This window comes from Penicillium macrosclerotiorum, assembly GCF_028827735.1.
Source record: "Penicillium macrosclerotiorum strain IBT 26536 chromosome Unknown utg000010l_segment0_segment0, whole genome shotgun sequence".
Lineage (NCBI taxonomy): Eukaryota > Fungi > Ascomycota > Eurotiomycetes > Eurotiales > Aspergillaceae > Penicillium > Penicillium macrosclerotiorum.
Genome location: NW_026643089.1, coordinates 1,839,524 through 1,865,769, shown reverse-complemented (window position 1 = coordinate 1,865,769; position 26,246 = coordinate 1,839,524). Strand labels below are relative to the sequence as shown.

At 48.6% G+C, this 26,246-nt stretch overlaps 12 protein-coding genes across 12 annotated transcripts; 4 read left to right on the top strand and 8 right to left on the bottom strand.

The window, feature by feature from the left end:
* Positions 1–259: 259 nt before the first annotated feature.
* On the bottom strand, positions 260–893 carry N7462_010300 (Vps55 family protein; the record flags this gene model as incomplete). Its single annotated transcript, XM_057082014.1, has 3 exons — positions 260–393; positions 576–789; positions 855–893. The coding sequence occupies 3 exons, from the start codon at positions 891–893 to the stop codon at positions 260–262; spliced, it is 387 nt and encodes a 128-aa protein (XP_056929054.1).
* Positions 894–1,272: 379 nt separating this feature from the next.
* pre5 (proteasome core particle subunit alpha 6) lies at positions 1,273–2,190 on the top strand (the record flags this gene model as incomplete). Its single annotated transcript, XM_057082013.1, has 3 exons — positions 1,273–1,310; positions 1,367–1,478; positions 1,552–2,190. 3 exons carry the CDS (start codon positions 1,273–1,275, stop codon positions 2,188–2,190), a joined length of 789 nt encoding a protein of 262 aa, XP_056929053.1.
* Positions 2,191–2,429: 239 nt separating this feature from the next.
* Positions 2,430–3,261, bottom strand: N7462_010298 (LOG family protein; the record flags this gene model as incomplete). Its single annotated transcript, XM_057082012.1, has 2 exons — positions 2,430–3,111; positions 3,227–3,261. 2 exons carry the CDS (start codon positions 3,259–3,261, stop codon positions 2,430–2,432), a joined length of 717 nt encoding a protein of 238 aa, XP_056929052.1.
* Positions 3,262–3,830: 569 nt separating this feature from the next.
* On the bottom strand, positions 3,831–4,984 carry med6 (mediator complex subunit MED6; the record flags this gene model as incomplete). The annotated part of the gene is made up of 3 exons (XM_057082011.1): positions 3,831–4,400; positions 4,471–4,832; positions 4,894–4,984. The coding sequence occupies 3 exons, from the start codon at positions 4,982–4,984 to the stop codon at positions 3,831–3,833; spliced, it is 1,023 nt and encodes a 340-aa protein (XP_056929051.1).
* Positions 4,985–5,710: 726 nt separating this feature from the next.
* On the bottom strand, positions 5,711–6,630 carry N7462_010296 (SDR family NAD(P)-dependent oxidoreductase; the record flags this gene model as incomplete). The annotated part of the gene is made up of 2 exons (XM_057082010.1): positions 5,711–5,880; positions 5,937–6,630. The coding sequence occupies 2 exons, from the start codon at positions 6,628–6,630 to the stop codon at positions 5,711–5,713; spliced, it is 864 nt and encodes a 287-aa protein (XP_056929050.1).
* A 1,370-nt stretch (positions 6,631–8,000) lies between these two features.
* On the top strand, positions 8,001–8,870 carry N7462_010295 (uncharacterized protein; the record flags this gene model as incomplete). The annotated part of the gene is made up of 3 exons (XM_057082009.1): positions 8,001–8,081; positions 8,335–8,450; positions 8,501–8,870. The coding sequence occupies 3 exons, from the start codon at positions 8,001–8,003 to the stop codon at positions 8,868–8,870; spliced, it is 567 nt and encodes a 188-aa protein (XP_056929049.1).
* Positions 8,871–9,150: 280 nt separating this feature from the next.
* On the bottom strand, positions 9,151–11,556 carry pabA (aminodeoxychorismate synthase pabA; the record flags this gene model as incomplete). Its single annotated transcript, XM_057082008.1, has 1 exon — positions 9,151–11,556. One exon carries the CDS (start codon positions 11,554–11,556, stop codon positions 9,151–9,153), a length of 2,406 nt encoding a protein of 801 aa, XP_056929048.1.
* A 533-nt stretch (positions 11,557–12,089) lies between these two features.
* N7462_010293 (histidine kinase-like ATPase domain-containing protein) lies at positions 12,090–17,363 on the bottom strand (the record flags this gene model as incomplete). The annotated part of the gene is made up of 2 exons (XM_057082007.1): positions 12,090–17,175; positions 17,236–17,363. 2 exons carry the CDS (start codon positions 17,361–17,363, stop codon positions 12,090–12,092), a joined length of 5,214 nt encoding a protein of 1,737 aa, XP_056929047.1.
* Positions 17,364–18,185: 822 nt separating this feature from the next.
* N7462_010292 (TRAPPII-specific subunit TRS120) lies at positions 18,186–20,612 on the top strand (the record flags this gene model as incomplete). The annotated part of the gene is made up of 1 exon (XM_057082006.1): positions 18,186–20,612. One exon carries the CDS (start codon positions 18,186–18,188, stop codon positions 20,610–20,612), a length of 2,427 nt encoding a protein of 808 aa, XP_056929046.1.
* Positions 20,613–20,650: 38 nt separating this feature from the next.
* N7462_010291 (uncharacterized protein) lies at positions 20,651–22,435 on the top strand (the record flags this gene model as incomplete). The annotated part of the gene is made up of 1 exon (XM_057082005.1): positions 20,651–22,435. The coding sequence occupies one exon, from the start codon at positions 20,651–20,653 to the stop codon at positions 22,433–22,435; it is 1,785 nt and encodes a 594-aa protein (XP_056929045.1).
* Positions 22,436–23,064: 629 nt separating this feature from the next.
* On the bottom strand, positions 23,065–24,252 carry N7462_010290 (SDR family oxidoreductase; the record flags this gene model as incomplete). Its single annotated transcript, XM_057082004.1, has 2 exons — positions 23,065–24,042; positions 24,124–24,252. 2 exons carry the CDS (start codon positions 24,250–24,252, stop codon positions 23,065–23,067), a joined length of 1,107 nt encoding a protein of 368 aa, XP_056929044.1.
* Positions 24,253–25,420: 1,168 nt separating this feature from the next.
* N7462_010289 (glyoxalase family protein) lies at positions 25,421–26,151 on the bottom strand (the record flags this gene model as incomplete). The annotated part of the gene is made up of 3 exons (XM_057082003.1): positions 25,421–25,488; positions 25,575–25,647; positions 25,711–26,151. 3 exons carry the CDS (start codon positions 26,149–26,151, stop codon positions 25,421–25,423), a joined length of 582 nt encoding a protein of 193 aa, XP_056929043.1.
* Positions 26,152–26,246: the final 95 nt, after the last annotated feature.

Genomic DNA, 26,246 nt, shown 5'->3' with positions numbered 1-26,246 from the left:
AAGATTCTATATATACACTGCGTTAAAGTACACTCAGAGCATCATAGCCAATGATATGCTAGAGCCAATGGTTGGCAATCAACGCTGAAATCACTTCCCCAATCGCTCATTCAAAGTATATCGTGCATAGCATACGTGGGAAACAAGAACTAGTCGCATAAAGTAAATATCATGATCAAAGCAATTTGAATGCCTGTAGAGTCTCCGTACTCCGTTGACGCAGCTTGGGAAATACCTGCACCCAGCCCATTACCTGCATTCAGAACTCTTCCTGTTCCTGGAAAAACATAGAGAAGCTAATAATCGTGCCGTAAATCAAGAGACCGCCAAGAATCGACATGATCATGGCTGGGATTTCGATCGCGCCGCTATGCGCCAGGATGGCGGGGAGTGCTAGGGGAGCCGGGGCGTTAGCGAAAAGTGGTTCACAACATCAGCCGAATCAAACATAGGAGCAAAAGATATAAGTCAAATTGGCACGGGTTATCTTCAACCACTCTTAATGGAAAGTAAAAGTAGATTGAAAGAGCAAGACTCCTTCACATAGGGAGGAGATGATGGGACGAGGAACTCACCAATACCAGTCAGAACCAGGAAACCAGTCATGAATCGTCCAAAGTCCATCACTGAGTTGCTTGAGCTGTCCATGAAATCATCCGGATTTGCACATCGTCCACAGATCCAATTGGGGAGCGGCGCAACAACGTAAATGGCGACAACCAACAGAGGCCAGTACTTGTGCCAGAGAGCCGAGGAAAGGATGACGAGCAGGAAGCCGATTGCAAGCACCTATCGCATATCAGTAAGAGTCCTTTAGTTGAAAGGCAAAAGCCAGTGGGTGTAGGCTTGCGTACAAACGAGAGCGCGATGATAGTCTTAAGTCCAGCCGCCATGGTTGCGGAGTTGCCGACGATGGCCGGTTTGAGAATATGAGTTGGGAAGAATTATAGCGGCTACCGGCGTGCAGTTCAGAAGGCAATGTCAGAAGAAGCTCAGGGATGGCAGCCCCATTGGCAGGAATCGAGGGGAAGAGAGCTTGAAGATGAGCGAGGAATGAGTGACGTTGGCGCCTGAAGGTCACTGGGTGTTGAGGCCTCAGGCCACAACAGCTCATGCTTCACACCGCGTCACCTTACCTGCCTGCTCCAGCTTCCCCATCTCTACCCCGAGCTCCCTTCTCTCATCCTACTGTGCTTTTTCCTTTCCTCCCATTGATTTACAAATTGTTCACTCCTATTCTGCTTTTCAAGTCATTCGCCTTCTCCCTCCGCCATGTTCAGAAATAACTACGACAACGACGCTGTCACCTTGTAAGACCCCCGATCATCCCACGAAGACCAAGCAGCCGCTGACTCGAAGACCAAAGTTCCCCGCAAGGCCGGATATTCCAGGTGGAATATGCACAGGAAGCTGTGAAGCAAGGATCTGTTGTGGTAGGACTGGTGAACAAAACACATGCCGTTCTTGTTGGACTCAAGGTTCGCTCTCCATCGTAAACCCAACCGCAAAAACAACGGACGCAGGGCAGGCACTAAAATCACATTCTTACAGCGAAATGCCGAAGAACTTTCCTCCTATCAGAAGAAGATCATCGAGATAGACTCCCACATGGCGATTGCGATTGCCGGCCTGGCATCAGACGCCCGCGTCCTTTCCAACTTCATGAAGCAGCAGTCACTCGGTTCCAAGATGACTTATGGCCGCCCAATTCCCCTCGACCGCATCGTTACGCAGATCGGGGACCGCGCGCAAACCAACACCCAGCACTACGGCAAGCGGCCGTACGGAGTCGGCCTGCTCGTGGCCGGTGTGGACGAGGCCGGCCCGCACCTGTTCGAGTTCCAGCCTTCTGGCCTGACTCATGAAATGGTGGCTTGTGCCATCGGCGCCCGCTCGCAAATGGCGCGCACATATCTGGAGCGTAACCTCGATAAATTCACCGACTGCAGCCGGGACGAGTTGATTACACATGGCCTGCAGGCTCTTAAGGAGACACTTTCGCAGGATAAGGAACTTACGGTGGATAATACTTCTGTTGGTGTCGTTGGGTTGGCTCCCGAGGGTTCGAAGGCTCGGATCGAGAGCTTCAAATTGTACGAGGGCCAGGAGACAGTGCCGCTGTTGGAGGCGCTGGAGCGGTCTGAATCTTCCGGTGCGGCAGAGGGCGAATCAATGGAGGTTGATTCATAGGGACCTACTACTAGTTTCACTGGTTTTTAATGATATCGCATAGACATGAAATCTTGTTGTGCTGTGCCTTTTTCAGAGTCGATGGAGCTCAGCGTCCTTCAATCTTCAAAACCAAGTGGTTCTATATTCTACTGACATATCTAGACACCTTAGAAAACATAGAAAACAACCTATACCCGAAACAATGTAGCAACAAAATACCGAAAACACTCCACTCTGGCTCGAATGCATGACCTCCATCACTCCTGTCCCCAGTTTAATTGCATCCGGTCACTGCTACATTGGTACTCCAGCAGCTTGGGCCATACCTCCTTCACATCGTGAGCCTCCGCTAGAATTGAGCCATTGCCCTGGGTGATAAACCCTGCGTCGACCGCATTGCGCACCCAAGCCAGAAGCCCATCCCAGTAACCATTAATATTCAGCAGCACCACCCCCACGCGGTGGATACCGAGCTGGTTCCATGTTGTCATCTCCATAACCTCCTCAATCGTTCCAAACCCACCAGCCAGTGACACAAAGCCCGATCCAGGCCCGCCTTCAATGACCTTTGTAGCCATCAGGCGTTTGCGTGTGTGCATATCTGGTACAATTGTTGTAAGTCCGTATTCCGACTCTGGGATCTCATCACCCTCCAAGGATTCCGAGACTACTCGTTCAGCCGCCTTGCCGTCGGGAGTGCCAGTCCCCGACCCGTTCTCGCCGTTGCAGTTCTTTGCCGATACCTTCACCAGCGCACGGGGAATGACACCATGCACAGCCTTGGGTCCAGAAAGAGAAACTAGGGTTTTCGCGAGCTCGCCCATCAGCCCGGTTGTACCGCCGCCGTAGACAAGCTGGACATTGTTCTTGTGGAACTCGTAGGCGAGCGCACGAGCTGCTTCGAGGTGGACAGGGTCTTTACCAGCTGTTGCGCCACAGCTGGACGCTCCCAGATAAGGAGCATTGGTTAGCATCATGCCGCGCGACTTTCATTCAAGCTTGGGGAGGAAGTCCGATCTTCGGTGCGGGGGAGGGGAGAAGACGGGTGACTCACAAGACGCAGACAACGGCCGGTTTCTCTGGGATCATCTTGAACGATGTTGAGGAATAGCCTTTGTGGTATGATCTTTGTAATGTGAGCGATGTATATGAAATAGAAGCGCAAGCAAGAGCTTTGTCGCAGAGAGGAAATCAAAAGAAATTGGGATCTCAGGTGGCAAAGACGACTATTATGACTCCAAGGGCCGTCGGGGACCACTTTGGATCAGGCCCACCGACGATAAGATAAGGGAGCAGACGAGGACCACGTACGCACTTGCTAGGCCGTGGTTGGTTGCACGAGCTGGACTATTGGTTTGTTTCTTTTTGGGCCGGTGGAGAGACTTTTCTAGGCTGCAGCTAGAATTACTAGGTCAGGGATTCTTTCGATCGTTGATTTGGCGGTTCATACATAGTACGAATACATGTATACTTATCGAAAGTTGGACTCTAGAACACCGATGGCCGGACCTGATCTCGACCCTTCTACCAAGATATTCTTAAACAAGAGCTAATTTCTATCTGCATAGATGGATTCATTAAAAGTATGGAATAGATTTGCCCAAGCGCCGGATTAATTGCAAGCTGTGCCCATCACAGCGGGTATCATATATGCAAAATCAGCTCGCAACCTGATTCTTCTTCTTTTTTCCTTTGTTCTCGCCCGAGCTAGGAGGTGTATTACTCTTATCTGATGCCTTTCCAGGGGTGTCGACTCGGACCTGCGGTGTAGACACCCGCCCCGGGACCCCGGAAGGTGTGTTTGTCGTTGTACCAGGAGCGGTTTTGGGTACGGCTTTTGCTGCAGTGCCAGCTGCACGATCATTCACAGCGCCATTTCGTGATAGGATGAATGAGCCAGGTTCTCCCACAAGTGAGTTTTCATCCATGAATTCGTCACCATATCGGGTGAATAGGTTGAATGCTTCAGCTAGACTCCGGGTATCCTGGTAGCTAGAGCCGCCAGTTGAGATCCCAAGAGCGGTTTTGTTAGGTGCTTGAGATTCGGCACTTGATGATGGTCCAGCGTCAGGCATGGGCGTGTTTTCTTTGCTCTGTTGAGAAGCTTGTGGCCCGGCCTCAGTACTTCGGGCTGTAGGTGGCATGTAGGTGTGCCCGTAGGCTGGTGTAAACTTTGGCAGTGTCGATGCAGTCTTCATAAGTCGCGACAGAGATGTAACGGCAGACAGCTAGAAGACGAGCCATTAGCAATTGGAATACACGTAAGGCCGACCAGTGCAAGGGGGTAGTAGAGCGTACAATCCGGTTTCCCACGACACTGGCAACCGATGGCGCCATATAGATGCAGTCACCCACAACAAAATAGGTCGAGATCACTGTCACCTCATCGTCCAGGCCACTCCGCTTCCGCCTATTCTGCTTGCGGATCACCCAGACGTTGGATGGCTCGTGAGCAAAACGGTTGCCTGGTTGAGCTGCTGCTTGTAAAGGATCATATGCGACAACAAATTCCAGCCCTTGCATCGTCTTAAGTCGGGCCTCGAAAGCTTCGCGTGTCTCGACGAAGTGCCGAAAAGCCTCATTGTAGCTAGCTTGAATAGTGAGCGAGGCATTGTTGGAGGTTAAGTCAAAGAAGGGGGATTCGGCAAAATAAAATAGAACTGTCAAATAGCGTAGCAAGTGTTAGACAGTATTGACTATTAGTCGATGGGACAGGCATACTGTTGTTGGAGTGCAGATAACCCCCCATCATCTCAACGTGCGGGGGAGACCGCCAGAGGATCTCCTCCATCGAGGACTCTTGGGTCGCCATGCGGGGTGGGCGACAGAGCGATCCCAGATGACACCAGAATTGAAATTAGCCTGACAAGCCCTCTTTCAAGAAACCCTTGGAAAGCTGAAGGTGAAAGGAATTGCGAAGCGCAGAGATTCGAAGGTCGCAGACTTCCAATCCCGTGTCGGGCGCGACCTCAGCGGAGAAAAAGCATGTGTTTTGCCTGTTTGCACATTCAGTATGCGGCGGTGGCTGGGGCCAGCTCAGGCTCATAGGTACCAGGTATTCGCTCAATAACGGCAAAACAACATTTTCAATGAACAATTAATACTTCTTGATATCAGAGGAGTGGAATCATAACACTTGATCTTGGAGAATGCTAGTGATCTTTTGACTTGAGAAACATCCGCTATAATGAAAGTGGAGCCCCTCGAAGTGTATATATATTTGGGAACAGGTGCACTTTAGAGATTGTTTTGCATGGAAATTACTGTGCTAAAGTCTTCACAACAAAGACCTATATATTTGTAATTTACTAATGAAATAGAAACGTCTTGATCTGTGGAGAGAGCTTGAATAGTTGAGAACCTGGTCATTATGGTTCAGCAACATGTGTAAGAGTTGCTTAACCGATCTGATCCAAATTTCAGAGTCCTAGTTATCAATACAAAATCAATGGCCAATAGGGTTCTTTTAGACACCATTGCGCAGTGAATACATCACTAGAGGTATCTAAAAAATTCACTGGTATAGCTTTATTGAGTTTTATTCAAACGGCCATCCTCCAAGACCAATTGTGAGCCTTGTACTTGCTTCAACCTCTTTGGCCTGTGCCTTGAGTTCATCGACATCCCAGTTTGCCCACAGGAACTTGCCTTTCAAAAAGCGTGCTTCAGGACTTGCAAGCCAAACATGAAAGCTAGCTGGCAGGGAGACTAGACCAAAGTTAGATGGCGTGAAACTTGATCTGAAAAACTACTAAATTGCTTACCATCATCCTCCCAGCCGATAGCATCTATACCACCTGCCTCCTTGTTCATCGCAGTATCAACAATACCCGGCTGCACATGGAAAACGCTCAGATCCGGGTTTGCAAATGCCAGAGAATCCCAAAGTCTGAACACGGCTAATTTTGCAACGCTATATGCAGTCCACCCAGGGCCAAAATTGACGTGCGCAGCAGACGAATTGATGTCGATGGCGACAGCGTCAAATGACGAGTAGCGAAGGAAGGCCTGTGCAACATAGAGTGATCCTTGAATATTTTGATGGATCGTCTCAAGGAATTTCTCACTATCCACATCTCTCACTGGATCTTGGGGTCCAATTTTTGCAGCACCGCTCACTAGGACATGGATCTTGCCATCACCAGCAAACTTGGCGAAAGCCATATCCACTTGAGTCTTATTAGTGACATCAGTCGAGGCCACAAATACTTCAACATTGGAAAACTTTTGCTCAATGGAGGCTTTGGTGTCGAGAAGAGGTTGCTCTCTACGGCCAAGGAGGGCAATTCGAGAGGCTCCTGCCTCAGCGAAGTATAAAGCGGTTTCTGCACCAATACCAGTGCCTCCGCCAGTAATGACAATACTCTTGCCTTTGGCAGAAAGCTCAGGGCGAGATGGAGACAAGGATGGATAAGTCTTCGAGTGATATGTTGAGGTTGGAGACGGAAAAAGCGCCATGGTGATTTCAATATGTATCAACTGCCTTGAATGAAAGAATAATTCTTTGTCAAGCAAAATATCCTCAGATGAGAGACTGCTATCTTCTTATCTTATACTACTTGACTATTAACACTGATTGACTTGCGGGGTTGTGCAAATTGCAGAGTGAGGTATGCGTGTTCTCGACTCTCCGATACTTCCAAAGAGGGAGGTTCTGCATTAGCCCATATAATCACCTATAATTGAAAAACAAGCTATTAGAGGTTCCGGCTTGAATCAGACTTGGCATTTTCAGAATGTCCCGTCCCGGCCCCCAAACCGGAGAATTCAAAAGGTCAAATTAAGAGATGGTAGAGTGCTGACAAATGTTGACAGCTGACAAATGCCAACAGTTGAGGCATCGGGGGTCGACAACTTGAAAGACGCGTAAAAGTAGTGACTTTTGATAGTCTATCATTACAAAGAGCCCCGAGGCTGTTACGGTACAACTTGAAATGCAGGCAAGCATCATGCAACCCGTTTTACGGTGCGAGCGGTGCAACAAACCTTTTGATAAGCGTGAGTGTCTGCTATAGGTGACAATCCTTGAATTGGTTGCTAAGATGTGTATTTTAGACTCCACATTGAAAAGACATGAATACTACTGTCGATCTAGAATACTTGGCAAAAAGCCCCGAAAAAGATCTTGTATTCCTTGCGCAAAAGCAAAGGCGCGTTGTGACAAGCGACAGCCTGAATGCTCCAGGTGTATGATAAAGGCTGTCGAATGCCACAACAGAGAGACTACGCTGCAGGACACAGACCAGATAGTTGCACCGAGTGATCCGCATGTGTTGACTGGAGAGCCAAATGTAGGCTCCTGGCTGGAAAGAGCTTCTCCCCTAATTGGGATCCAACAGGAGACGAGCAAAATTAATGACACAGTTCTCCAGAGTAGAACTCTCGACGTATCTAACATAAACCTCACCAATTTTGGAGGCGAACTCAATGATAGGGATAACCAAGTGGTGGATTTCACTGAGCTTCTGAGTCCACAAACCACGGAAAAGACCAACGAATACACTCCACCTGAATGGCCATGGTCGACCTCAGGTCTTTATCCAGCCCCTTCTATGGAGCACATTGCTCCATCCCCAAACTTCACATATTATCCCACTGAATTGATCCCAAATTTTTCGCTCTCGCATCCTAGATCGCTCACTCACAGACCGGGAATGAAGTCTGGTTCTCAAGGGATTTCGAATTTGATCCTTCACACATTGAAATCATATCTGCGAATGTTGTTGCAACACAAAACTCTTCCACCCTTCATTCATCCACACATTCTATCTTCCAGTTTTGACAATGACGGCATGGAGCCGCTTCACAACTGTATGAGTTTGATCCATATGCTCAGCAGCGATATTAAGGGAAGTCGCAAATTATTCTGGAGAAATGTTCGAAATGAGTGTGAACGTTTATGTGAAGCGGTATGTAAGGTGTTCTAAATTGGAAGAGGAAGACTGATAAAGTGGATTTCATAATAAATACAGCCAGGGAAGCTGGACAAATGGGGATTGCTTGCTTCCATGCAAGCTCTTTCTATTTATATTCTGATAAGATTGGATGAAGGAGAGACGGATGATAATAACTTTGATTCATTATTAATAAAAACGGTGACTGTACGTTTGATGAAGAGCTGGCACTTATTCCCCTCTACTGAAAGAAGCTAATATAAGTCAGATAATTTCAAAGCGCATGACTCAAAATGATATGACAGGGGGTATCGATTCAGAGCAGTCTACTCTCGATACCAACGTTAGCTGGGAGGATTGGATATTTGAAGAGTCAAGACGAAGGTATGATAATCTTCGTTCTTTAAATGAACAAGGCTCTTATTAAAATCTAGACTATGTCTGATATACCGCGTTGTGAACATGCTGGTTTATTTTGAACCAGCAGCGTTGTGCAATTTGCCAACGAATATCATCATAGCACCATTACCGGCGAAGAAACAGCTCTGGGAAGCAAATGATGAGCTCTCGTGGAATTCAGAAAGTCAAAGATCTCCAGGATACCAGACTGCATTCGCACTGACTGCAAGTGGCGAAGTGGTCGAACTTGATGACGACCATGTACATTGTACTGATGCGCTGTTGCCTCCTAAGTCCCTAGATGATCACTATTCCTTAGATAGTACTGCAAACTGGGAGGAATGGTGCTCGGGAATGGACGGACTTGGTGGTCTTGTTATGCTTGCTGCTTCATTGGTCGTTTGATGAAAAAAATGATTGCATATTGGGGAAGTAAAGTCTTCGGAGAAGGCTGAGTCAGGGTGTAGCTAGTTTCTCGGGGTAAACCGATGTTATATGCAACTATGGATGTCTAGAAACAAAAAAACGCCCCACGCTTTATGTTGAATGAATTATTTCTTCTTGAGCCCGATCCTGAATGTTGAAGACACGATAAAATCCGTATGGTCCATGATCTGGTCAAGATTGACGAAAATGCAAAAAAAAGACTGGTTTCCAAAAGGAGTATTTTCAACCAAGTAGAGCTCTAGTTGGGATCTGATGGAGTAAAGACATTGCAGACAGTACGCAGCTTGGTCAGCATTTCCTGCCATTCACCCTCAGGCGTGCTAAGCGTGGTGACTGCACCGCCAGCTCCAATACGCCAAATTTGACGTTCGTCTTCGGCAGGCTCCTCATTCGGAAAAGAAGCAAAAGCAGTGCGGATCAAGACCGAAAAGCTTCCACCCCCACCGAGATCCAGGTAACCCATTACCCCTGAGTAAATATTTCGTTTGCGACCCTCAATGTTCCGAAGGTGCATACATGAGCGCTCCTTTGGCGCGCCTGTCATAGAACCGGGAGGCAAGCATCGTTGAAGAGCTGTCAGACCATGGACAGCCATGTTGGAAGACTTTAGCTGGGGCATATGCCGAACGGCGTACCCAAGTTGCTGTGGGCGGACCTCACCCTTGACATGTGTAATCATTTGGTAAACTCGGCCATGGTCCTCGACCTCAAGAAGCTTCTCAACATGGACTCCACCTGATCCGCAAATACCATAGAGGTCGTGTCGAATGAGGTCTGCAATCATCAAATTCTCGGCCATTTCTTTCGTTGAACCCAAAATTTCACGAGCTTTCTCCATCGTCATCTCCGGCGACTTGTGAACCGTGCCTTTCATAGGCTTCATTTCGAGCATTGATTCCCGGTCCCAGTTTAAGAAACATTCCGGACTGCTGCTCACGACCTTGGCATTTCCTAGATCTGCAAAAGCGCTGAATGCTGCGGGATTGTACTTCCTCAACCGCTTGTACAGCTTCCATGGAAAAACGACTCTACCGGCCTTTGTAGATGGGAAAGGTAGTGTAATCGATGTCTCTGAGGTGAGACACAATTCATAAGATTCACCCGCTCTCAACTCGGCCTGGCAAGCTTCAATTTGTTGCTTATAGCTCGCCTCCTCAGGAAACGAGATTTGGCCATTGCAAAGGATGGGATCCAAGAATTGCACATCATCATTGAGTTCAGCATCTGAAATTCCGGACTTTTCTTGTAATAGTTGAAGTGTGTCATCAAGCCAACCGCATGGTATGTTGTCAGATTCGCACGTAGATTGAATGATCACAACACCAGCACTGTTGTCAATGACGATGCTTCTTTCACACCATAGGAGACTGACATCCGGCACGTCTTGCATAGAGGGACTGCGATGAGGCTGTTGCGTTGATCTCTTTGGTGGATGTGGAAGGCAAGACAAACCGAGCTCATAGGAGAAGTAACCGAGGAATCCGCCCCAAAACGGAACTTGGATATTTCCAGTGTTGACCTTCTTCATTTCCATCAAAAATCGAAGAGCATCCCACAACTGGGTCACAGCGAGGGATTTCTCAGTAAATTGAGATTCGTCACTGAGTTGACGCATAGTCAATTTTTCCACTTCGGTATCATATTCTAACCGCCAGGACCCCGGGCTAGGCACAGAAATGATGTGATATTGCCCGTTTGACTGGAACAGTACTGTGGGTGCACCCGGCTGATTAAACAATTCACTTATAGCTTCCGCGGTCAGGTTGCCCAGTTCCAGAGACCTGTATGCCGAAGATGGCGAAGTTGAGGAGCTCCATCTCAGCATTTCGTATGCGATATCCGGGAAGGACTTGGTATCTTCATGAGGAGTGATTATGGTTTCTGGAAGAGTACCGTAGCCTCCGCGTTGAACGATCTTGTTATATGCGAGAGCCATCTGCCACCAATTTTGCAGCAAATTTCTGCATGCGTCTCTCTCTGATTTGCATGACTCCGGATGAAACTGAACTCCCCATAAAGGCTTTTTGCGATGCCGAACAGCCATTGGTATTTTAGTGGTTGAAAACGAATCTGTATCAAGGAACAACCATGCCAGAAAATCAAGGTCATCCGCTGAATGATCCAAAGACCGCGCGGGAGCGTTCACATTAGCGTAAAGGGAATGATAGAGGGTAACCTCCACCGTGGGAAGGTTCTCAAAAATATCTCTCGAAGCTGTCGAAATATGACGCACTTGGCCATGAAGTGGGTATGGAAGACGTTCAATGGGAACACCGTGATGGAGGCACAAGCTCTGGAACCCGAGGCAGATGCCAAAAACCGGAAGCATTTCGGTATCTTGGAGATTCCAGATATCTTTCATGATACCGACATCCTTAGCTAGATTGGGGTTGCCAGGTCCGGGTCCCAGAACGATGGCTTCGTAGTGGCGAAGAAATTCATGCATATTGCCATCTGGCCAGTCGGAATCAATGGTCATCACGGTGACTGTGACGCCAAGCGTCTCCTCCAGCATTGCCACCACATTGTAGGAGAAAGAATCGTACGCATCAATGTAGAGAATGCTTTTCTGAGAAGCCTCTGTGCTTTCCGTCTGAGAAGACTGGGTGGCGTCTCTATCCCAGTTGCCCAGTAATGGCGCCATGATCAAATTAAGTCGCCAAGACGATGTTGCTGATCGAAGCGCTCCACGCTAAGTTTCAGCAGTGCTGAAAAAAAAACGGATTCGAAAATTGTCAGGTGGGGTTTGTCCCATAAAAATCTAGGTGTAAAAATTTGAAGCTCTTCAGGAACCCGAGTCAGGTATGTTCCCAATTGAGGTTTCGGAGAGTGGCGAGCGTCAGCCGTATCGGCACCACGCCCTCAGTCTGCGGAATATAGGTCGAACAGATCAGTGGTGCATGATGGACTTGGACTACAGCCCCGGAAACGGTTGAGATCAAACTGAGCAGTTCTGCTAACAATGCATTGTGCAGAATCTGAGGTTGCAAAGGAGAGGAAAAATTAAGGTTGGGATACCAGCAAAAAGCGGGTACCGCCGGAAAACGGATGGAGCCCACGCGGGTGGCAACGCTTTATCTATGGGATCTATCGGGATCTACAGGCATTTCTAGATGAACATTCGCAACTGGGTATCCGAGATGTATAAAAAACCAAGAACCGCATACCTTCTCTGAATCATGCCGAGCTAGATGCTGGCGGCAAGAGTGCGGCTAATTTGGTGGCCACCTTGGGGAAATACTGGGCCACAAACCCTTCGGTGTAGTAGCTGTGAGCGGAACTGTGGTCGCCCACAAGGTTGTGTGCAAGTTCATGGCACAGAATGACCCACCAGTAGACAATCGCATCGGTCCGGTCGGGCATTGCGCTCTGCAGGAGCGATTGCTCCTGCAGCTGTTGAAAATAGAAGTAGTTGCAGAAGATGCTTCCTGCCCGGTTGAAGGCAATGGTTTTACCCCCAGGATCGTAGAATATACTGAGACTGTCGGGTCGCATCGAGAAAATTGAACCGCAATCTAGCAGAATAGAGGCAAAAAGATTGATGCCGGCCCGATTGCTTGTGAGGAAAGCAGATCGATCCGGGACGGACTTGACAAACAGCACGTTGACCCCACTGGGCAGAGTGGCCACAAACTCCAGGTCATGACTCGGTCGCTCATCACAATAAGACTTGCTTTCCGAGATTTGGTTCGTTTCTGGTCGACTATAAACATCGGAGGATCCATGTGGCCGACAGGCTTGAACAGCAGAGAGAAGTTCCTGGTTGAGTCGATGCGGAGAGCTGACTGAGACCGGCTGCTCTGGACGCGACTCCTGAGGATCCGAAGCAGAATAAGGAGGCGGAGGAGGCGTGGAAGAGTCAGAAAGTAATGATCGGGACTGCTCTCCAGCAGAATTGGAGCCCGATCGGTCTTTATCCAAGCCGAACCGCTTGGACAGATTAGCAAACAAGCCACGAGAGGTCCTATCGGGCATGGCAGGTTCGGATGGAGGAGACTGCGTCTCTTCCGCAACCGCTCTGTTCTTCGGAGACTCGGGAAAGACACCTGGCATGACGGCTTGCGAGTGGGACTGAGGCTCTACTGCTTCTTCTTTAGCTCGTTGGGCTTGAGATTCAGCCCACGCAGCCTCTCTCTCCTGCAACATGCGTCTTTCTTCTTCCAGCTGTTTCTGGCGTTTATCCTCAGCCATTCGGGCTTCATGAGCTTTCTGTCTGAGGATACGTTCCACATTATACCCGCGGGCACGAAGCTCCAGGAGATCTGTCTTGAGAAGCATCTCTAGCGTCAAAGTTGAATGAAGCTTCGGCCGCTTGAGGATGAGATGGACGAGGGACTGGCTAATCTCATACAGATCATATCGGCCTGGAACAATGCATAACCCATAATTATTGGATAGACGAGCAACGATGGCACTTCGTTTTTGAGTATGAGAGGCTCGCCGACCCTTCAAAGACCGCGTCAGAGTGATAGAGTTGACCACCTGAACAGCAAAGCTTTGCTCCAACCATCTCGTTCCATGTTGAATCGAATCGGCGGGTTGATCATGTAAGAATAGACGCGCACGTTCGACAATGATCTTGTGTAACTTGGCTCCCGAGCTTTGATCGGCTGCGACGCCTCCGAATCGGGCTTGTTCCTCAACAAGGCTGCTTAAAGGAATAGCACCCAACGCGACGTAAAAGTTTTCGAGCGTTTCCTCTTGAGGCGCAGCAAGAATGTGCTCTTTGAAAAGATTGAAGCTTTGGAAATCGTCGACAACAACAATCTCCTTTGCAGAAGCGAGGCTCCATTCCCTAATATCCAGCTCGTCTTCCATATCAGCAATGGCCTTATCGGAAGACTTTTGCTTTTCCTTTTGAGCAGTGGCCGACTGTGGCGGAATATCACGGCTCGCAAGTAGAAATTTTGCCCTCTTCATCTCGCTAAATAGTTCCCGATCTTTCTTGAGGATTGGGAGATGCTCTGCAAGCGTTCTCAAAAGCATCAAATATTTATCAGAGCTCTGAAATGCAGCCGAGATACGAGCGGGTTCTTTCACCAGCATGCGGGCAATCTCAGTTTTAGTCGGTTCGCGCCTTGATCCGACAGCCATGAGGAAAAGGTTGGCTTCTTGGCCGAAATCAACGAAATCGAAGATATCTTTGTAGTCTTCTCCATCTCCAAGATAACAGAGTTTTGGCGCAACCAGACGACTTCGTGCACCTTTTTCTTTCTGTTCATTTATGGTGATCGGAATGATGGAAGCATTTCCGACTTGATCAACATCTTTTGGATTCATGTCTGATATCCTCCCCGCTAAATATTTGAAAATCACTCTGGCGTCCCTATGAGTAACCGGAGGTTGCCGAATCAAGATCTGAAGGCAGTCTGACACAGGTGGGTGGGCTTTCACTCCCAGCTTGGCTGCGTGTGGATGAAGGCGTTTCTGAAGTATCTTAAAGCCAAACAAAGAAGCGTTATCGTCGGTAAAGCATTTCTTTGGTGTGCTGAGACTATCCGATCCCTCAACAGGAAGAAATGGAACCGTGACCGAACCAATATCAAAGGCATCATATCCATTTGTGTGATATTCATTTAGAAAGTACGCCAAGGCTTTGTTCTTGCGAGAGCTGTCTTTGTCCGAGTCACTTTGAATCATCAGGCGAACGAGTTCGGACCCAGAGGGAAAGCGCTTCAATCCCATCATGATGAGAAACTTGGCCTCGTTGCTAGCGTCATGATATATGCCCGGCCAATCGATGATAGGCAGACCAAGGGCACGGAGAGAATCTCTGGGTTCATAGAGCTCGGATATCTTGAAACGAGGACTAAACGAGCCTTGGGAATCGTTCTCAGCAGTGCAAATGCTTGTATTCTTCAGTCTCTGTATATCATTTGAAGGAATGTCTTCTCGTACGGAGGTGAGATAGCGGATCAGGTCCACATGATTCCATTTTCTGGTTTGGGAACCTTTGGTGTCCACCATTTCTGATGCGTTAATGAGGCGATCGAATATCACCCCAAGTTCAACAGTTTTGCGGACACCAAGGGCAACCAAAAATTTCTCCTTGACACCGTTAAGACCATGAACCACAGGAAGATCATCAAAAAGGCGCACGGAAGCAAAGTAGGTCTGACCAGGTTGCTTCATCCCGAGTTTAGTCGGAATCACGGTCTGGGGCTGCAGGGTGGTAATAATTGTGTCCTTAGCAGATGAGCTCAATGTGTCCCAATGTTTCGAGAGAACAGGTAGGATTTGTCCAGCAAATGATGGACTTTGTGTCATATCATGGTCTTCTACGAGAAGACTACGGTCCCCGGCATTCATAACCAACCAGCGAAGCCAGAAGACAAGCTGAAGCTCAACCCAACCAAGTGCTTCAAGTTCTTGTTTGTTCAGGGCTTTTGTGAATCGAAAAGGCATCACAGAAGGCGGTACCGGCAAATCCGCCGGAATCCGTTGTGGATTCAAGAACCCGGTAATGTCTGCGAAGATGATAAGCTTGGTAGGCTGGCCTTCTTGGTTCTCATCGTGAGCCACTGCGACTCGCAGCAAACTTTGTACAGACATTCTGTCGAGTTGGCCGGTGGCTGTTTTACGCCCGAGCCATGTCAGAAACTCAACAATCTGATTTGGTCGTAATGTGTTTGATTCCAATTCACGTTTGATGTCCGAAACAGTAATTTCCGTGACCAGTCCAAATTCTGTGAGCCTTTGAACAAATTCTTTAGCCTGGGACACAAATTCATCGGGCAGAGCGGGTATCGAGTCCATGAAGCTGAGATCTTTTGGAGCAATGCGAGTCTGATGACTAGGAATGACGCCGCATGTAGACAGGATTTCGATTGAGGCAGTCTTGTTGCACATCCAAAATGCGTCCTCGATCGTTTGTCCTAGAACTGAAGACGGCGTTGATTCACGAAAAACAAATTGGTTCGCGGTATGAATTGCCTCAGGTAGCACATCCACGATATCTTCCTTCCTAATTCTGGAGCGAGATGAATCGACTTTGGCAAGTACTTTAGATTTGATAGTGCTCATTTCGGCAGACCAGGCAATGCGACAGACAATGCCGACTGCTCTGAGCATCTCGAGATTCCATTTGCTAATATATCGAGTGTTGAGATCGATGCTCTCTCGTTCAACTGTAGGGATAACAGATGGTGCAGAGACATGGGCATTGAGACCCGTGGTCTGCTGAGTTGGAAAACCAATGAAAACCCTTCCAGCTTTTGAGGGCAATATAGATGCAAGTATCTCGGATTGTGATTCAGATACGCCGGTTGCGATATTAGTATCATAAGAAGGCGTTAAGATCGCAATTGTTGCCTTCTTCGGGGGTGGCTTTCGTGTGGCTCGTTCAAGTTCCTTGCTCAAAGAAGAGCTTATTGAAGGTTGAATAGACGCGGTATTAATATGCAAGAACACAGTTGCCTTCAACATGGACGTCATATTACTGGGCTCTTCGATCTTCTCCACTGGCTTGGTCGTAGACGGTTTTTCGGGTCCTTGTCCGGTGAATTTTGAGAAGAAGCTCCGAAGAGAACTCGTAGTATCTCGAAGATTATCGAGGCGGAACACGCTAGCATTGGGATTCCATTCCACAATTCGCATCCATGCTGCATCAACCTGGGCGATTTCTTGCGTAATAGCTGTGACCTTCATCAAGCCGTCTGCAGTTTTAGTTTCGATGTCCCTTGGGATAGGAACAACAACACCAGGTGCCCTCTTCTTTATTAGTCGAAGCAAGCTCCAATCATCCAGCCTTAATTCTATCTCTTCAAGGGAAACAAATGTCAAACTGCTCGAGAGGAACTGGCAAAGTTGCATCAGAGACGGGATTGGAGAAGAATCATTGCGATAATCCAGGACAAATGTTGTTTCCTGATTTGAAGTTTCACCCAAATCTAGGCGACGAGTGAATAATGAATTGCCTTTCCAGTAAAAGGCCATAGCGTGATTCCCTGAAGAAACGAATGGTTCCTCACAGTCATCAAAGACGCTGTAGAAGCCAACACCAAATGCACCGATCTTGGTCTCGTCCGGGTTTCCATCAGCAATGCGCTTCAACCTGGCCCAATCTTTTTCGCTGAACGGAAGGCCATTATTAGAGATGAGAAGCCGGCGGAGAGTATGATTGGAGATGGTATGTTTGAGGAGTGCTGTTGGATCTGTCGATGACGGAGATGGCACGGTTGTAGAAGGGAGAGTCTCGAATTTAATGGTCACTTTGGTTGCAGATGCGTCGGCGGCATTCTGAATCATCTCTCGGAGAACCGTCCTAATGAGGCAGAGTCAGCTCTTGATGTTGACTGTACCAAATGAAAGCCAAAACACATACCATTTCCCTGAATATCGCGCAAGAACTTTAGATATTAGGCCTCTCGTATCAACAGTGACTGCTTCTTCGTCAGCGCCGGACCCCATGGTCCGGGCTTTCAATGCGCTAAAATCTGTGTTTAAAGCCATCTTCTATTCTATGCTCAAAGATTGTATTGGGTTCGATAGTATGCAGATGTGTGCATAAAAGAAGTTGCCTATATCATTTTAGGCGCATCAAGAAGTTCTTGGGGAGTCAAAGAGGAACAAGAAACGACAGAATAAGGTATGGATATAGCCAAACAAGCCCGTCTATAAGGGATGGAGAGTGGAAAAGAAAGAGGTCAGCAATAGATGTGAAGCAACAAACCGAAAGCCAGATGTGAGACAAGCCGTCGACAACTCGGCCGCGGAGGTCGGCTTATCGGCGGGCTTATCAGCAGCTTAGATCAGCGGGGCTTATGTAACCCGTATTGTTTCCCATGATCCACCATCGCGGCTTCAGGAGCCCCGAACGGTGGACTGCATTTCCTTTGTTGAGCTCAAGACGCTCATTGTTCTCACGGCTGGCCTCCTAACGGCAGTCGCTTTGTTGTGACTACTCGCCCTCTCCTCTATTCCCTCACGGGTACCGCCTGAGAGCCGAGCCGGTTGCGTTTGTTGTGGATGCGGGCCTAATACTGTCAACCGCTTCTACTCCGGTGCCCTTCCAATGACAGAATGGGGGTCGACCCTTTGTCTCCAATTGCGCCAGTGCGTCTGCGAGCGCTGCTACTACCAATTGGCAGGATCAAGCGTTCGCGCTTCTTGAGCTTTGCAGCCAGACTTCAAGCAGAAAATGTGGTGCGATTAGGGGACATTAGTCCCGATTCTCGACCAAATCGAAGTACGCCACAACCTTCCCATGGATGTTAGAAGCTTGGGAGACTCTGAAACAGCTGACCTGAAAGCTAACTCATTCATTCTATAGATATGTTCTCCCCGCTTGCATTTCCAACCGGCATGATTCTCTACGATTTATCGTTCTCAGTTCCCCCCACTTCACATCTCGAACTGTTTCCTTTCGAAATACACCGGGAACCGCTGGTGATAATTGCCATAGCAGATGGAGCGGAATTGGTCACAAGCCCTGAAATGAAGGAGCATCATCCCACGCCGGAGGGACTCGATGAGTTGCGAGATCAACTTGATGCGGTGAAGGAGAGAAACCCACGGGCACTTGTGACCCAGCTCCTGGTGTTTGACTACAACGGCCTTGAGAAACTCACCAATGGTCCGGATAATGTGCTTTGGGTCCCCCGCCCTGAGGCTTCCAAAGCAACTACGATGAAAACTGTCCTATGTGATATTACATCCGTTTTGCTCTCGGAGCTGGACGAGTTCGCCAAGACCATTCAGGCTATCCCGTCGATAGAATCCCCGAAAGCTTCATCCTGGGGTCCACACCGCAATCCAGAGCTACGACCGCGGCCAGTGGACCGATTGATGAATCGTATGACCCTGCCAGCACAGTTTCCCTCCAATTCTAATGGGGCGGCTACAGAGACGCCACTAAGCTCCAATCCCAGCTCTCCAGCTCCTAGTGACCATGAAACCCCCACAACATTTGATGAGATTACCCGTTCGATCCACCTATCCAGAACGAATTCAGGAGGCAGGAGCCCCTCAATCTCGTCACCCAAGGAGCATAGTCGGGATCGGATGTCTGTTAGCGGATTAAGTGCCACGGACAGGACCAAGAACCGTATCAAGGGGCGCTCTGGTGTCGTCATCGGTACTCTTTTCCTGCAGGCAGGAAGATGGCCAGATGCTCTCAAGGAGTTAGTTGAAGCGGCTACCAATGCACGGGCCGGAAGTGACTATGTCTGGCATGGCAAAGCATTGGAAAATATTCTTCTTTGTCTTCTGATGCTCGCATGGGCGGGAATGGACTTCCATATCCCTTCTGTGCTCTACCCCGTCGCCGATAAAGCCTCCAAAGCCATTCGAGATGCAATACAAGCCCCAAGCGCTGCTGGAAATCGACTCGTCTCCCTCCAGAACCTAGCGAATTTGCTCCCAGATCTTTCCAACACTATCTTAAACCTCTACACTCGTGCTGCCAACATTACCGAAGAACCTTTGCCGCAATTGGTCTTCTCAGAGACTGTCATTCGATTGTCAAGACTGCTGGTCTCGGCTCGTATTCGCGATGGTGCCCTTGATGATAACGCCCTGAAACATATCGTCATGAATGAAGCTTTGGTTCCTTTAATGCAACCGGAGCTTCCTCGTGGGACAGTCGTGCTGCGCAAGTCTGAGATTGCCAATTTCTTGTATCGCGCGCTTCCGCTTGCACCTGGCGCAGAGCTACCTGCTACTGATGCAGTACCCATTATTGTGGGTGTCGTCTCCGTTCTGAGTGCGCTTGACTTACCACGTAAGAAAGCGTTCCTTATGCGGGAGCTTCTTTCTGTCATGGTTCCCAGCCTAGTGCAAGCGCGAAAAATAGGTGCCGCAGAAGTCGGAATTCATCCTGCTGCCGGGCTATCATCTCTCAGTGATACCGCATTTGATGTGAACGCTCTTGACGTTGGACCCGGGAATATGGAGAAGAGTGTCCGTATTCTTCTCGGTACTATAGGTGAGATATATGGAGTGCAGCCTTCTGCAGTTTACGAATGGGAGAAGCGACAAAGTCAGACCTCCACTCGTGGTAGCTCCCACGAGTGCCTTGAATATGACTCGATTGCAGGCATTGCTGAGCGATCTTTCCGCCACGTTGTTTTGGACAGATATGGAGATATGAACCTCAAAATTGATGTTTTGAAGGCATGCATTAACTGCTGCGAAGCTCTTCCCGACTTTGACGGCGTTCTTCGTTTCACCGTCGAGCTCCTTCAGACTATTCGGGGAGATCTTATGCTGAGCGAAGATTATAAGATGCCACCATATCTCCCTCAAGACGAGCAAGTTCGGCTTTTGAACAACATCAAACGCACTGTTGGAGCTGGGAACAGGCTTGGAGCTGAGAATATGGCTGCAGAGTATTGGGATGACTTCCTTGTGCGCGACATCAAATTACTGGCTCTGCCTGATCCTAAGAGGCCTGTTCGTCGGTCCAAAACCGAGCTCGATGCTGTCACCACGAGTTCGGAGAAATCAAAGAAAGACCCCTTTCTATACAATCCATTTGCTAAGCCCAGCAGCAAAGCTCTGGAAATGCTTAGCGTAACAGACGAGCCTGCTTCATTCCAAGTGACGCTCCAAAACCCTTATGAGTTTGAAATCGAGGTTGAGCATTTACGATTAGAAAGCGAGGGAGTGTCATTTGATGCCGTGGCCGAAAATATCATTCTTCCCCCCTTTGTCTGCAGGATGTCATTGTTCTTGGCACCGCGCACGAGGAGGGCAATTTGAATATTTCTGGGTGTATTGTGAAAGTGAGACACTGTCGAATGCGAAGATTCCCCATCTTTAAGACGTTATGGAAACCCGAGCCCGAAGTGAAATTCAAGCGGACAGGACTGGCATTCAAAAAGCCGCCTACAGAACGTCCACTATCCTGGAGCTCGACAACATCAAAAGATGGGAAAGTTTCAACCAAAAAAGGCCCTAAGACTGAAACTTGTCAGGTCAAAGTCATTGCCAAGCAGCCTTCGCTCTTGATTGATTCCATGTCACTCTCGCAGTCAGCAATGATGGTTCTGGAAGGGGAAGTCAAATCGTTCGCCATTACTCTTCACAATACCTCCTCCTGCCCCGTGGACTTTGTATTGTTCACCTTCCAAGACTCAACAACTCGACAGCTTCAATCTGCTCTTAGAAACAAAGACCTGCTACCGGTTGAAATCCACGAATTAGAGTTGAAGCTGGCCACTCAGCCCGCCTTGAAATGGCGCCGGGAGGACTCGCAGCCCGATGACTGCACTATTCCACCAGGAGAGAAGGCCACATTCACTGTTGACGTGCTTGGTAAACCTGGCCTACAAGACACAACAGTGCAGATAGACTACTCATGCCTGAATGTCAAACAGGGCGGTTTGCCGGAGGTATTCTACACTCGCCAGCTCTTTGTCCCGCTCACTGTTACTGTGAACGCCAGCATTGAGGTTGCCCGTTGTGACATTCTTCCTTTTAGTGGAGATTTTGCGTGGAAGAACCACCTTGATGCCCCGTCTGATACCGCATTGAAGTCAGACTCGCCCTTATCTACCACAGATCATGATCCATTTTCACAGGTCTTATCTCGCCTTGGAAATGGAGCTTACGGACCAGATCACTGTGTTGTTCTTCTGGATCTTCGCAATGCCTGGCCGAGCCCATTGTCTGTCTGGTTGCGTGTTAGCGAACATTCTATGGCACTTGGCTCTGCTATGAAGTCATCCAAGAATGATGAAGATAGTCAGTATTCAGTGGGTGGGAATCTTCAACCTGGGCAGGTCTCCCGCTTTGTTCTCATACTCCCTCGGGTCTACCTGAACGACCCTCATGCGTCAATTCCCGTCGTAAACACTGGCACTCGACGCCAATTTGTTGTCAGTGCGAACAAACTGTCGTTTGAGGCCGAGGGAGCTTCACGAGAGGCCTTCTGGTTCCGCGAAGAGCTCCTCAAGCGGCTTCTAGGAGGTTGGTCCGAACCTGCAACAGGTCGCCAGGGGTCAATAGACTTGCGCAACATCCGCCTCAATGCTCGTATGGTGGAGGCTATGCGTCTCGAGGACATTGAGATATCGTTCTCTTTGAGTTCATCGTCTGATGCATCAAAAGATGGATCATCTACCGCAGTCGTTCAAACTGGCCGATCCCGCTTCCGTGCTCAAGCAGACGACCTCCTTACTCTCTTTGTCACTGTTCGCAACCGTTCTTCACGCCCTATTCATCCCCTTCTCCGTCTACAACCTAGCCTCCGCCACCAGCCAAACAATATTGCTCTGGACCTCACCCGGCGTCTTGCGTGGACTGGGATGCTCCAACAGGCAATGCCCTTGCTACAGAGTGGAGAATCATCGACAAGCTCTATCGGCGTGACAGTCCTCTGTCGCGGCGAGTACGAGTTTGGCGCGAGTGTCGAAGAAGCACGACTCTTGTTGTCTTTTGATGGTGCCCTCAAAAAAGATAGTCATGATAGCACTAACCGCTTTAATGACGACGGTATCAAGGACACATTTGGTGCGGATGTGGCCAGACGGCGTCGCATCTGGCATGCGAAAGAGACCTGTGTTATCCAAACTTGCAACTGAGGTCTTGTCATTGTACCTCTTCATGATCATGACTTTGTTTTACTTCCCTTTCCCCCTCATGATATGTTCAAAGAACCCTCTTCGGTCTGCCTTATATCATATTTGTCACTCCGGACCTAATTGATGGATCATGTAGCATGTCTCTTCTCTTGTATACTTCTCTTATCCATATGGTATTAGCGTGGTACATATGAGATGTTCTAAAATTTCAGCTATGAAAATATAAGACCTCTGAAGATATTGGTGCCTGCGTATTAAATGCTGCAAACTTAGGAATGCTAGTCTATGAAGTACCATAGACCGCTCTTGGAACTTGCAGCGACGCTATGCTATGAGTCTCATTCCCAATGCACCCCGCATCAACGTTCTGCAACATGGAACTCCAATCCGGGTTATATGCGGAGTAGTAGGTATCGGCGTACTTGGAGCTTTTTTTCGATGTAATATAAACCTCATGCTCACAAGGGCGGTTTCCATAGCAAGTTTGAATAGCACTTTGCTGACACGGGAGACCTGGTAGTCAGAACATCAAATTGCAGGATGCATTTCTCGGAGATAGTCTTTGGTAGGGCGTATTGAGAGTCGACATGAAATATGTGCCTGTTCACTGGTATAGTATCTTCGAAACTTCATCCGGTAGCCCCAGCGTTCTCATTCTCATTCCCTTCCGCCGGTAGAGACTTATCTCGACTGGTGGCCGCAGCAGGCTGCGTTTCCCCCAATGGGAAACTCAGGTGCTTCCAGTCTTCAATTTCTTCTATAATGCACTTCAACCGATCACGGATGCTCTCAACCGCATAGGTCCCCAGTATCAGACGCAAGGGAGGGTATGAGCAGTGTCCCAGCTCCCAAACAAGATGAGCAGCCTTGACCGCCGACGCAGGCTGCTTGTCTGCAAGCCACATCAACATACGCCGGGCATGTGCGGCCGGTGATGTGGGTGTATTATATGGTTCACTCGGCGGCTTGACCAAGAAATGTCCGTACAGAGGCAGTGGTGATGAGAGATTATGTTCGGAAGGGTTGGCCGCCATGACTGAGGGGGAAACCAGGTCGCCGATATCATCGCGGCGCATGTGCCCCGGCTCAACGAGAGTGCCCTTTATATTGAAGCTGTCCACCTCATATAGCATGCTCTCCATGAGCCCCTCGACCGCATACTTCGACGCGCAATACGGGCCCAGCCCTGGAACCCCGAGCGCGCCGGATGTCGAGCTGAAAATCAAGTACCGACCAGAGCGCCGCTCACGAAAGTGAGGTAAAGACAATTGAATCATATTCAACGTGCCCGTAAAGTTTGTCTCGAACTGGTTTCGGATGTCAAATTCGTCCTGGTCCTCGCACGCCCCGATCACGCCGTACCCCGAGCAATTGGCGATAACATCTATGCGTCCAAATCGCGCGATTGTCTGGTCAATAACGCGTTTGACTGTCTCGCGGGCGCGCACGTCGCAGAGAAGGCCGAGACAGTTCTCGTGTTCGTCCTCGAGCTCTTTCATGCATTCTGGACTGTTCTCGTAGGTGCGCCCGACGGCGGACACCAGGTCATTTCGCGATAGGGCGGTTTTCACGAGCGAGCGACCCATATGGCCAGTTGCTCCAAAAATCTGGAACCAGCAGGGTTGGGTCAGCGGTCTGGGTCAATTGGCTTGGTGCTTGCAGGTTGCCAAGTGGGGTGCTGCGCTTACCAGCCATACGAGGGGTTTTGGAGGGTTCTGCGGGCCTGGCGGATCGGTTGTCGAGGGCAGATGCAATCGTGGCTCACGAGAAGCAATGGGAGAGGAAGGACCTCCCTTTGAAGGGGAGTATTGCTCCATTGCGCGCGAAACCGAATAGATGAAAGAGAAGGGACGGAAATCTTGCGCTCCGCACCCTCACCACCTTCCCCCACGGGGATATTCTGCCGGTTATTGGTCTTGCCGCTTTGACCCCCTGGCTCAACCAGAGTCTTTGGGCTGCGTGGACGCTCCATTGATTTGTCTAAGAGCAGTACTAATGAGGACTTCAGGATGACTTCCCTCGTCCTAAATATTAGCATCTCCCGCTCTTTACAGTATGTCGGGACCCAATCCGGACCACCCATTCCTTCATATTTTGAGAATGAATGCGTTGCTGTACGGCACCGATAGCAAGGATTAATAGTCGATATCTACTTGCCACATATTTTCAGAATAATATCTGCCAAAGATGATTCAGTTGTCCTTGGCTAGGCTGAAATGAAGTATGCCAGAGGATAAGCCACTGCAGCTTCGGGGATTTCTCTTTGCTATTGGGAAAAACTAAAGTAATGATCTATACCCATGATAGCAAGATACACTAGCTCCGCTGATGACTCTATGACTAAAAGAGGGTGTTCTCTAGTTTATCTGTTATAACAGGGATTCTCCCTATATGCGGAATGACATCATGAAAGACATCCTAAACCTCACACATCAGGTTAATTTTCCTACAGTTTGGGCTCAGCTTGAGAAACTACGATTTCTTCTGCTCATTCGTGTCAGTATTTACTAAATAAATGGTCCAATCTAGCCAGTCAACTTAGCTCAACTCGTCAACAAGAATTTGGATCTTCTTTTCGTTAAGAATGGAACAACTGATAAGGTATAGGCCCTGATATCATACTCGGCATCCTGAAAAAGTGATAAGAGAATGAGGGCCAGTACCTTGACATTGCTAACCTCTGCTGGGGTTCTTTCGGTCTACAAACTAGCCATTTGTGGCGAACTCAGAATGGAAAAGCTGTGTTCAAGTTGCCATAGATGATAGCAGTTCTATAACATGCTGAGAACTACTGGTCATGGCCGGTTTACTTTAAATTTTCAATATGTATGTTATATGCGAGTCCAATTACAGTTATCGCAACAGTGAACACGGAATCAAGTACATATATTGTTCGTTCATGACTATTCTCGGATATTAGAAGAAAGTATGAAAATTTTGCTATCCTGCATTACATTGTCAATTGCAAGTCGCGTTTGAAAATCGTCATTCAGATCGGCCGCGCATGATACGCTCGCGAGCACGAGAGCCCCTGTCGAATAGATCTTGGATGGCTACAAACACAGTTATCAACATAATGCATTCTTTCGACTTTTTCCCCAAGAATGTCTTCCTTGGATGTGAAATGAAATGAACTCACTCTCTGGAGGTGGGCCAACTTTTTCTCCCACGGGCACCTTGGGGTATTGGATAGATGTTGGCGGGATCATGACCTACGTATATCGGAGTGAGACCGTAAACATCACAATGAAACTGAATATTAGGCAGGCAAGTACATTGTGTTCAGCCAGGTCAGCATAGACCTGCTCCGCAACTCTCTCAGTGTTCTTCAAAAGACCCCGTAGCTCTACGGTCTGCTCTGAAATCGAGAAAAGGGGCAAGCGATACTTCGAGGATAGCTTTTTCCAGCTATACCATTTGACCGATGTCGCGGGAATGGTGTAGTTATTAGTTGCCAACCAAGACAAGAGTTCCATGTGAGTATAAGCCAAGAATAAACCTCGGTTGGCACAGTTTGCATCCTGTCTGGAGGCATTGATCAGTCGACCGTCGGATTCGGCACGAGCTGCATAATCACTGAGACATTTCTGAAGGCCCTTTCTGTTAACCCGGTTTTCGCGCAGGTTGGTCGCAATGATTTGGATAGTGCCAGCAATATCGGCCAGAAATTCGACTGCCGTGACTGTCTGCGAGGGCGTTTCTGTAGGTTCCGACATTCTTTTTGGACCTTTTAGATGATGAGAATCGATCAAGTAGGTACTATTCGGCGGTTGATGGAGAAGAATGGGTTGTGGCTGTTATTTTTCTATGC